This window comes from Diadema antillarum, unplaced genomic scaffold, assembly GCF_040938485.1.
Source record: "Diadema antillarum isolate AM-2024a unplaced genomic scaffold, OU_Dant_1.0 scf00000053, whole genome shotgun sequence".
Lineage (NCBI taxonomy): Eukaryota > Metazoa > Echinodermata > Echinoidea > Diadematoida > Diadematidae > Diadema > Diadema antillarum.
Genome location: NW_027270942.1, coordinates 1,076,787 through 1,088,946, shown reverse-complemented (window position 1 = coordinate 1,088,946; position 12,160 = coordinate 1,076,787). Strand labels below are relative to the sequence as shown.

General features: G+C 36.6%; 1 protein-coding gene across 1 annotated transcript in view; it reads left to right on the top strand.

Moving 5' to 3' along the window:
- Positions 1 to 7,458, top strand: part of LOC139715668 (small ribosomal subunit protein mS39-like) — a 31,525-nt gene extending 24,067 nt beyond the window's left edge. The window contains exons 21-24 of the mRNA XM_071627225.1: positions 317 to 358; positions 1,477 to 1,540; positions 5,860 to 5,954; positions 7,395 to 7,458. Of these exons, the coding sequence (XP_071483326.1) occupies positions 317 to 358; positions 1,477 to 1,540; positions 5,860 to 5,954; positions 7,395 to 7,458 (265 nt within the window). The remainder of the gene's footprint in view (positions 1 to 316; positions 359 to 1,476; positions 1,541 to 5,859; positions 5,955 to 7,394) is intronic.
- The last annotated feature ends 4,702 nt before the right edge of the window (positions 7,459 to 12,160 follow it).

Below are 12,160 nucleotides of genomic sequence, written 5' to 3'. Positions count from 1 at the left end.
GAGCAATCTTTATAAAAGGTGGGACCCACCTTTTAGTATGATCGTTTTGTTTTACCTTGTTTTTGGATGCGTCAGCCATTCCAAAACCGATTTTCATCAAGTAAACTTTGAATTCCTTATAGAATGGTATGCTCTGTACGATTTCATAAGTGGTTTCTTCGTATCTATCAAAGAGTTGAAAGCCCATTCCTCATCTCCACCTATACTATACCATCCCTTTAACAAGTATCTGTCTAATTGCTTTGTTTGCCTGTTTGTTGGTAATTTGGTGTTGTTGTAGAGAGTTAATATCACACCTTTCTCTTTGTCATTTCAGGGAAGCCTTACAGTTGTTCAAGGAAACCCAGAAGGTTCCGAGGTATGTCTTGCAGCCTCTATCTGCAGATAAATCACATTTTCTTTGACTTTGTAGTTGGATAGGTTGTAAAGCTAGTTGCTCAATGCTTTGCGTGAACTAACAACTTTTTAATTGTCATGAAGGTTGTATTATCTGTGATTTGATATCAAAACAGTTGACTTCAGTAACTGATATCCCATTATCTTTTTTTTTTAAATCTCATTGTTGCCATCAACCTAGTCATTATTAGCCTTTGTTGATTCATCTAATCAGAAAACTAGCGTGGTGTCAACCCCTAACATGTGACTAGCATATACATATATGTATATTTTTTTTTTTTTTTTTTTTTTTGGCCTCCTACTGAGTGCTATGTGCATGTTTACATGTTTTATACTGTATTGTACACAAAGCTGATAACATTGTTGAGTTAATAATCCCCAGCTACTCTGGCTCTACCCATTTGCTAGTTCAATCTTCTTGCTGGGAGTGAAGCACAGTTATGAATCATGAAGCCACCATATAAAATCAGGCGCTGCGGGATTAGCACCTTGGCCCCCTGCTGAAAACTCGATGGGTGAATTGAGGGTTGATAGATCGAGTCCTCTGCCCTAAACTCCGCATCAACTTTGAAGCTTAAACAAGGGTTACAGATTTTCTTGGTAGTACCCAAGGGCAGCATTATGTTGTTAATGTTTGCATAAATTTCGTCGAGGGTGGCTACGCTTGTAAATCATTGTATCAAGAAAACTCAGAAATCAAAAAATCAAATTTATGTCATCAAACTGGCAGCGGGGGTGGCTCAGCTTATATGTCACCTATCTAGGCAACCCTAAAATTCTTGTTTCTGGTAACCTTTTGCTGTTGACATCTTCGCATTAGAATGATTGTTCCATTGTATCTATATACATTATTAATGTCTAGGACATGATGTGATATGGCAGTCTTTTATCATTTTTATACTACATGATGATGATGATGATGATGATGACAACGACGGCGATGATGATGATTATTATCATTATCATCGTTGGTATTGTTTTTATGATGTCAGAACTTGTAGAAGTAGTAGTCGTGTGAAGTAGTAGTCGTGTGAAGTCGCCTTTTAACTTCCCTTCTTTTAATGTTGCCAATTTTCACAGCCTTGCTGTTCTCGAGGACTTCTTGCAAATTTGTGTGGATGAGCAGGAAGTGACAAAAGCTCTGGTAAGGGTCACACTTGCAAGATTTTTTTTTTTTTAAACTGTAGATATATTACAATTATCTTGCAGGGAAGGCATCAGTTTTTCAGAGTGGATGTCTTGTCATTGTTACAAAGGCAAGATTGTTGTATTCAGGTAAGTTCTTAACATACAATGTATCAAGTCACTTGTTTAGGTTTTCGTTGCAATCCAAATCTATCAAATAGAAATGAGACGATGTTTGAAAATGATGAATGTATTGGTGAACTCCAACCCAGTTAAAGTCTATCTCTCCTTCTTCTTCTTTTTTTTTTCTTCTTCTGCTTTGTCTTCCCTTAAAGTGCAGACTCCACAGTTGAAGTGTAATAACCATAATGCATGATTCAAAGGCTGTATATATATGGTTTATTTTGCTCAGATGTTGTATTGATAGCTGTTGCCTACCTAGACAGGGCAAGGTACCGAATTGATTTTCCGGTGTGGGTGTCAGTCGGCTCCGGAGCAATCATTAAGGAGAGCTCTATATTGAACACACCCTGTGACAGAAAGGTCATATAATCCCATCTATGAGCACTTACTTGCACTCGTATTTGGTCATTAGGAGTGAAGCAGTTCTGATTTATTCATTATTCCTTTCATTCCTTTGAGGGTGATGCCTGAGGCTATTTTTTTTTTCAATCAATAATGCACACTGTGCTTGTAACTGGGACAAGAGCAATAAACTAAATGGAATTCCTCAGTCACATAAGGTTGTCTAACACACAGCACTGAAATAATAAGCCAGTTCGGAGTTCCACTTTGGGCATGAGCAAAGCGTGAGCATGATGATGATGATAATAATAATAGTAATAGTAATAGTAATAGTAATAGTAATAGTAATAATAATAATAATAATAATAATAATGATAATGAAGATGATGATGATGATGATGATGATGATAATAATAATAATAATGATAATGATGATGATGATGATGATAATAATAATAATAATGATAATAATAACAATAATAATGATGATGATGATGATATTAATATTAATAATAATAATAATAATAATAATAATAATAATAATAATAATAATAATAATAATAATAATAATAATAATAGTAATAATGATAATAATAATCAGAAATTAAAAATTGATGATAATAATAATAATAATGATATATGAGACTTATAAGGTGCCAGATCCGTCTAATACAGGTGTTGTAGTTAGATGCTTGAGGTGCAGTCATGTGCAAGATTGTACATTTACGTGCAGGTACATAAGAGAAAGAAAACGACAAAGTGAAACAGTACAGGACATATGTACAAATAATGATTATCAATTATTGTAAGCCACATTAAACAAAATAAGTCCTGAGATTATTCTTAAATACTCCAACAGAGTTACTATTCTTAATAAACTGAGGGAGTGAGTTCGATGGAGAAAAAAACAAACATATCTGGCCATTACCGTATTTCAGCGAGGAATGTCTGGTGGTAATGTAAGAGGTAGTAATGATTATGACAAGTACTTGTGTTAACATGATAGTAGGAATGTGTAAAAGTGAAGGTCAAAGGTCACTGCACTTTAAGAAAATGGCATTTCCAGCCTTAACTTTAGGCTAGGACTTTCCAGTAAACAATGTAAGATCATCGGGCAAGGACAGAAGTAAAGAACAATTACTGTTGTATGCTTAATAGTGTGATTAACCCGTTGAGGATGAGTCCCGAGTATACTCGCGCAAATGTCCGTTGGAAATGCGTGTTGTAGTGAAATCAGCCTGTCCTCAATGGGTTAAGGGTTAGAGTGGTGACGGTCAGTGGTTATGGTCAGACTGCCAAACTTTGCTCTTATGTTTGTGGATAGTAAAGCTGAGAAATGTTTCATCGCATCACAACTAAAGCATATGTTCAAGTAATCTTTGATGGAGGATTTCATTGTAATGAGTTACTGTATAAGCTGTTATTTTTACGAGGGTTTAATTTTCGCGAATCACGGTTTGATCGCGAATTTAGCAACACATGAATATGTTGCCATGCGCTAGATTAATAAAGCATTAATTGATAGCGTCGGTGTCAATTTGCGAAAACAACATCTCGCAAAAATGGCTGTGACCTTTGCATTCGCGAAAATAACCGCTTATACAGTATAACGTCCCAATGATATTGATGCTAGGAGTCAAATTTCCAAGTTAAAGACAAATATTAATCTGTTTGTGAGCTGGCTCGAGAAATGTTAAAAAGGATGTGGGCAGACTTTGATGTACTAAAAGGACGGCATAGGCCCGGCAGTGCTTTCAGTTAATTTTCCTTTTTGACATTTTTTTCCTCAGTGACATTAAAGGTCCTGTTTACCTTTGGGAGCAGTGATTTAAAAAATGTTCAAGATATCACATTTGATGCATATGAGTAGGTCTGTTATATCACAAAACATCCTACCATATACAATTTTTGCAATAAAGCCTAAAATATACGGAGATTTTAGTGTTTTTATGCCTCCGCCAACGAAGTGGCCGGAGGCAGTATGTTTTCGGGTCGTCCGTCCCGTTTTGTTTTTGTCGATATCTCAAGAACCGTGTGGTGGTTTTACATCAAACTTGGTATGAGGGTATATCCTGGGGGGATGATACTTTGTTTGGATTTTAGGGTCACGGGGTCAAAGGTCAAAGGTCACAGGTTATTTTGTGAAAAAAAAGGTTGAAAATTCATGTTTTTCTCCATATCTCGCAAATGGTTCAAGGTATCTTCATGGAACTTAGTATATATGCTTGTTCCAATGGGCAGTGATTATCTAGGGAAGTTGGGGTCTTGGTTCAAAGGTCAGGGGGTCAAAGGTCAAGGTCAACTCCTCAAAATATCACTACTTTCCTTATATTTATGCAATGCCTGAAGGTTTTTTTTTTTTAACTTGATGTATGCATGTATTACCCAATATATATTCTGTGGGAAGTTTCTTGCCAAAAGGTCAAAAGGTCAAAGGTCAAGTGAAAGTGTTGAATTGCACTTTTTCCTCCATATCTCAAAAGTAAGTCAAGGTATCATCATGAAACTTGTACATATTTATGCATGTTCAACCTAACAGTGATTCTCTTTGGAACTGTAAGGTCAAAGGTCAAAGGCCAGGTTTAGATAATGCTATTTTCTCATTTGATACTGAAATTATACTTTTTCTCAGTACCTTGAAAATTACTCAGTGCATAAACTTATAAAAAGGGTCAAAAGTCAAGTAAAAATCATCAGTTCCCCAAATACCTGCACTCTGACATTTTAATAATTCATCCAATTGAACCTAGTTCTAGGAAAGTGAACATTCAGCACATTTGTGGCAAACCTGTCATTTTAATATTTTGCCAATTGTGTGAAACTGTCATCACACATTGTCAAGACATTGTACTATAGACCTATTAGGAGAACTATGCATTATGGCGGAGGCATATCAGTCGCCGTAGCGATATATCTAGTTCTCAATAAATCATAACTGTAGACAGTTTAGTCGGGAAGCATTTTTATTAAAGCTATTGTTCACATTTTGTGTATTTAACAATACTTAACATCAATTTTACTGATTCAAATTTTTACCGTGGTTGTTTCTATCACTAACTCACATTTTAGAACTATTTTAAAGCACTGATGCTGGGTGTTTGTTTCATCTGCAAATGGTAAATTTATGCCTTTAAGAATAGTTCATTATGTTCGTCATAAAGAAGATGTCGTTGGATCAAGGAGAGACAAAGCCTTACACCTAAATAAGTTCTAAGGAGGCGTGGAGCCATACATCATTCTTGTCCTTGTTATCTCTCATCGTTGGTTTCGTTAATTTGCTTGTTTGTAACTATTTTCAATTCTGCTTGATACCTTCATCATCCCCTCATTAAAGGAAGATGAGCAAAATGCGTGCTCGTTTCCTTTTGCCCTGCCTTGTTGACGTCCGCACTAAGCTGGACGAAAATCTCGGCCATACATCACGCGCCTAATTCTCCCCGTGACCAGACCCCAATCACGCGCAGTGCATTGGATGCTCGGCTTATCTGGCCCATGGAGAAATCAGAAAAATTAGAAAATCTTCTCAGAGACTGTGATGAGAAAATGCATCTCGTGTTGTTATTGTTGAGTTGTTGTTGCATCCTTGGCTTCAACGGATGACCACAATTAGAGGGGGAAATCCCTGCCATTCATCATGCTGCTACTTTTCTCTCTGCCCTAGCACGTCAGTGCCTCACCGCAGATACTTTTTGCTTCGGAAATGGAGAGATTTGTGGAGATGAGAGAATTATTCCTATTTTATTTGTGTGAGAGAGAGAGAGAGAGGTTGTGAAAAGAGATAATAGTGACCCCCTTTTCTCTCTCTCTTCTCAGGCGTGTCTGCAGATGGGTGTTGTGAGTGGATTGACCGGCGCACTGGGGATGGCCGACAAGATAAAGGCAGAGTTTACACTCAGCACCGAGCAGAGGTAAGCAGTCCACACAATCCTGTCCTCATCAGCTGGACACCATTTTCTAGATGGGTATTTTCACGGGAAAAGGGTACATTTCAGGGATGTCAGGTTGTTTTCTATTTCCTGTGTACATTACTCTCCAATACAATACAATCTTTAATAGAACACTTTAATGAGAGATTACTTTGCCCCAAAATTGCTTCACAGACGCAATCTATTCAGAATTTTTGCCACAAAGGAGATTTTGAGGGTAACGTAGGTAACACTACAGACATCTACTGAATGTACTAACATATGAAGGTCAAATAATAAATGTTCATAAAAAATATGTTGTTTTTCAACTGAATAGCCTAATATTGATTTGAAAAGATTATAACTTCACTAAAATCCTGTTGAATGCTGTGTTTTATATCCATTCTAGACTTAGTTGGGAATGTACGTAACATGGACAGACAAAACTTTCGCATTTTTGTCCTTCCAGTGTTACGTTACCTCAAATATTTTTGTTTTGGCCAAAATTCTAATAGACTGCTTCTTTGAAGAAACTTTGGGGCAAAATTATATCTCATAAAAAGTGTTCTTAAAGATTGTATAGTATTGGGGGTTAGTGCACATTGGAAATCGAAAATAACCCAATATCCCTGAAATGTACCTTTCTACTTTGGACATGCAGAAATACCACCCAGAACAAAAACAAGATCATTTGTTTTCCACAGGTGACTTCTTTTCTTTCTCTCTTTCTCCTTCTCTCCCTCTATCACTCTCTTTTCAGTAACCGCATTCAGTGGTGTTCTTTTTTTTTTTTGCATTGCAAAACAGACCCCACATCTATATTTAAAACTCTTATCTTATAAAAGATGTTCTACATGAATATCATGTTTTGTGGTCTACCAAATGCAGCATAGTGCATCGTAGAAGCTTAGTGATCGATGTAAAATCAGTAGTAATTCTAGGAAGCAGAGCTGCAGAGCAGGAAAAGAGAAATTTGATATATTTTAGCTCTAATCCCACACTCTAAATACTCTTATAATTTGGCAAACTTTCAACAGTTTATATTGTAGTGAGTACACGTACAGCTCATATTGAAATGAAAGTACACTTACAATAATATTCAGGGATGATCTCAAATACTTTTGTCATGACAGATGCTTTGTCACGACAAATGTTGGTATGGAGTGTAAAGGGAGTGTACAGTTTTGGTTTAGATTGGGCTGCAGGTTTCCAAATTTGTGTTTGTGTTTGTGTTTATGAGATAATGAGAAACCTCTTAGGAAATATGATTGAACATGTCATTTTAATTCAATGTTCCAGGACGTTATACCGGGCTTCCACTGTACTGTGGCCTGTTTGGAGAATAATGCGATATGGTGGAGGCTTACCAGTCGCCATCAGTAACATTTCTAGTTTGTGGGGTTTTGTGTTCGTGTGTGTTTCTCTGCACTTTTTTTTTTAAAGGAAACATCTGGAGGACATTGTGATGGAAGAGGAGATGCTGTCGGGTCAAAGTTCAGTGCTCTAGGCGGCGGCATGGGGGCACCTGTTGGCCCCCGCCTGTATCTCTCCCCCCTGAGCCCCTCCTGCCCTACGCGTCGCCCAGGCCTGCCTTTCTTCCTGTGGGACTTGATGTGACGTGACACCTAAAGCTGGCAGCAGTCATACTGACTTTGACGAAGGGTTGCTGCATCTCTGCAGCCCCATCATGTGTGAAGAGCAACGGGAGCTTAACTTCTCAACAGTTTTGAGAAGAGAAGGAATTTAAAGTATATATGTGACCCTGCATCACAAAACCAACAAAAAGTCACCAGACATGGATTTTTAGTTGAGGGCAGATATTAAAAGAGCAGATTCTAAGCTTTAAAATGATGTACAACTCAATTGAAATGGTTTCTCCTGACCTATCTAAATATTGGAAAGAAAGCACACACTTTTGAAAGGTGTGAACTGAGAAAAGAGGCTCTGAAGTAAAGGGTCTATTCAAGCGCTTAATCTTTCAACACACTTTCCAATTCGTTTTATGACCCCAAACTTAAGAATAATGGAGACGAAGAATAGCTCTTTCAGAAAGTATGAAAACTCAAGATTGACTCGGCTGACCTGTTTCATCTTTTTGAGATCCTCACGCAAAATCGAGGGCTGCAACTTTTTGTTCGTTTTGTGATGCACGGTCACATATTATATATATATGTTCTATGATTCTCTCACTTCCAACTGGAACGCTGAGGTCTGCAGCAAGAAGATGAACAAACTCTTTCTGAGTCTTCAGGAGATCCTTCTGAAAATACACCACTCTTGCAAGCTCCCAACCTACAATTAGAGACTCTACAAGAGTCAAGGTGTACCATCAAAACTTCACCTAATTTGCATTTGTTGTTGTGACTAACAATCGTACTTGTTGAAAACATATGCAGTTTTAAAACTCTATGACTTGATATGCTGTTTGATTGTAGAAGATTTTCCCTCCTCTGTTTGTTTTGATTTCGCTCTTTGTGCCCATACCAAGATTAATAATAAAAATGAAGAGAATTTTGCCAAGATGGTAGATTTCAACTGGTCCACATGAATCTTTGCATTTTGATAATGCATTATTACATCAGTCGTTTTCTGTGAAACAATTGTACTACTGTATACGCTATAATTTTCGCGTACATAAATTTTGCCAAGATGGTAGATTTCAACTGGTCCACATGAATCTTTGCATTTTGATAATGCATTATTACATCAGTCGTTTTCTGTGAAACAATTGTACTACTGTATACGCTATAATTTTCGCGTACATAAATTTTCGCGAATTGTCGCTGTCACACATTTTCGCGAGTGGTTAAATTTGCAATTGAGGGACCAGAGAAAATATGAAGTAGCAAAGAAAGTGTGAATTTTCAACTTACTAGCAAATAAGAATGATACTAGTTATACACTGCATGAAAAAAATTACCAAACTCTGCGAACTAGTAAGTTAGAATTCAACATTTTTGAAGTGGTTAAGTCGATTGCGTTAGACTTCTGACGAGTGGTCCCCTTGCGATAATGGATTGGCTCTCTAGTACAGTATTCGTAAGTAGACATGGACGTGTGCGTGCTATACATGTATGTACGTAAACAAGCAAAGCCAGTACACTGTATGGTCTGTTTGGTAAGCCATGACATGGTATACTAGTACTGAAATGTTCGTATAATCAAGGCAAGGGAATCATTTTGGAAGGTAATATTTTCGCGTGTTGTTAATTTTGCGAATAGCTCACGACTCGCGAAATTCGCGAAAATAAAACCCCCGCGAAATATATAGCGTATACAGTAACTTTTAAGATATACAGTGGACTCCCGTTATAACGAAGTCCTCTTGACCGGCAATTTTCTTTCGTTTATATCGAAGTTTCGTTATAACCAAACAAATAAACAATGAAGAACAAAGAGCGGATAATTTTGCGGCCTGAATTTTTACTTCATTGTAACCGCAATTTCGTGATAACTGTGTTCGTTATAACAGGAGTGCACTGTAAATGAATAATATGATAAGAGGTAATTATCAGTGATATGAATGATTTATCTAAACTGCTTTACGACATCATTGTTATTGTTTCTAATGCACATCTGACTTGAAACATTCTTTTTTGTGTGTCATGAAAACTGAAGTTAATCTGTGAGTGTCAAACTTCCCATGAATTATTTGTTGGACATAAATTACATCTCTTGCAGGTACGATTCACTCCCATGATAAAAATCACTGTTATATCAAAATTTCATCACAACGCAGTAAAAATTCGGGTCCCAAAATTATCAAGTATCTTCATATATTTCGTTTGTTCTTCTGTAACAAATTTTCAATATAACGAAAGAAAAATGCCTGTCCAGAGGACTTCATAATCATAGGAGTCTCCTGCGCGTCACAATCGTATAGTGACTGAGGCATTATCTCCATATGTCAAGTTCTCAAAGAAGATTTTTAATAGATGAGTGCATTTCCAGTTGAAGACTCCAAGACGGTGTAAAACTTGAGCTGTCACCTAACTCAGTCAAATTGAGCGCTCGTGATTGTGGTTGGGCAAGCAGTGCAGATTGCTCGTAGGGATGTTTCACAAAGAATTTAAGTCAATCTTAGATTTTAAGATCAACTTAAGATTATGTTTGGCTTTCTCACAAGAATGAAAATTTTTGAGACTTTTTCCTACAGGCATTTATTAACATAATAAAGTAAGGGACAATAACAACAAAAAAATCTGTAAATTTTTATTTCAATTTGAAGTGGATTCTGAAAACAGTAGATAAAACTGAAATGAGAAACTAATGGCCTACAATGATTTTAAGTCAATCTTAACTTTAAAGTTCAACTTCATTTCTTTGTGAACTGCTCCTAGGATTTCCTTTCATTATGATATGTGTAATTGTATGAATGGAGTGAATTTTCGATCAGATATTGTCCAAAGGTGACGGACAATTCATCAAACTGCTGTGATTTTTATTGGAGATGTTTTGGTGGGGTTATCTTTCGACAATGGCTGGAACCAGATTTGTGTCTGATTTGCGCGCTGAACAGGTGACTGCATTTGGTACCAGGGCGTTTGTAGGGCGTGGTAAATTTGTCCCAATATTTTGTAAACTATGATGCTGGTTGCACAAGTATATATGTGTACATGCACACTGCGATGGAAATAAACAGTCTTTTATATGTCAACATGCAAACCTTTTTACTTGTAAAATTCCATATTGAATTCTGTGGCAGGTTGCAGTGCAGAGAAAAAGTCGGGGGAAGGGAGAAGAGAGAAGGAGAGAATTGAAAAATGCTGTTGATGAAAGGTGAAAGTAGAATATGAAGGGATATTTTATGACTCTCTTTACCCTTGGGTTAGATACATTTCATGGTCAGCTGCATGTATTCCTTATGTTTAGCACTGCAGGGGTACTTTTTGCAGGGATGTAACTCATTTTTCAAGGACATGATACATGTAGGAACCCATTGGGGTATTAAACATACAAACAAACAGACATAAAGATAGGTCCTTGAAAGAAAAGGAAATTACTGTGACTGTTCTTAATCAAGCCTTGTGCTTACAAAAAAAAAGCTACAAAAGTAGCTGTCTGAAAATTTGGAGGACTGACAATTTTCGTACTGCCAGTGACTGATAGAGTGCAATTTCACACCAGGTTCAAGTTCACTGTAATAAATAAGCAAACAAATATTATGAGAGTAGTATCAACATCTGACCTTAAAAAAAGGGGGGAAAAAGTAGGGAATATTACAAGTTTCAAATATTCTTATCAGACGATTGGGGGGGGGGGGGGAGGTGCTGCAGGACCAGTTATGCATGGGAAGAAATATCATTTTGTTCGTGTTTTTTTTCTTGATCGAAAACATTAAGTTGTAATTACACATATATTTTGTGCAAAAATCAATATGAAGAGTTTTGAAGGGGATTGAAATACAATATGTATGTGTTTGTATGGTTCCATGACATTTGCTCCTGCGACAATTACTCCCATGATATATCTGCATGCTAAGCCAAACGTAAATTCAACCCATAAACATAACCCTAACCCTAATCCTAATTCTCACATCAAACTAAACCTAAAACTCTATCACAACCCTAACCCTAACCCTAAGTCCTTAGAGAAAATAAGACCGGAGCAATTGTCGCAGGAGCAAATGTCGTGTCACCGTTTGTATATATATATATATATCGTCGCTGGGGTTACAAGACCTTGTATCTGCAATTTGGGTGAAAATGACTTTTTTGGATTAATGGTCAAATAATGGGTTAAGTGATGTCCTGTCCAAATCCCAACTGTCTTACTCCAAAAATGAAGCCACTACAGCATGTCAAAGGAAAGGCTATCCCATTCGCCACAGTACTTTGGCCGCCATGTTTTTTTGGCTCTCCTGAACATTTGACATTTTGTAGATATGAGGTCTTGTCGCCCCAGCGACGATATATATATATATATATATATATATATATATATATATATATATATATATATATATATATATATATATACATACATACATACATACATACATACACACACACACACATACATATATATATATATATATAAGTATATATATATACTAGGTGTTTCAAAAAACATTTCCCACTTTTGATCATTAATAGCTCAAAAACTATTCATCCGATAAAACTGTCATTGATATGAGAAATAGCTGAATAGTGTACAATTTTGTTGGAGGTGATTTGAATGTGAAAGCATAAATCAGTTTCATTAAATCT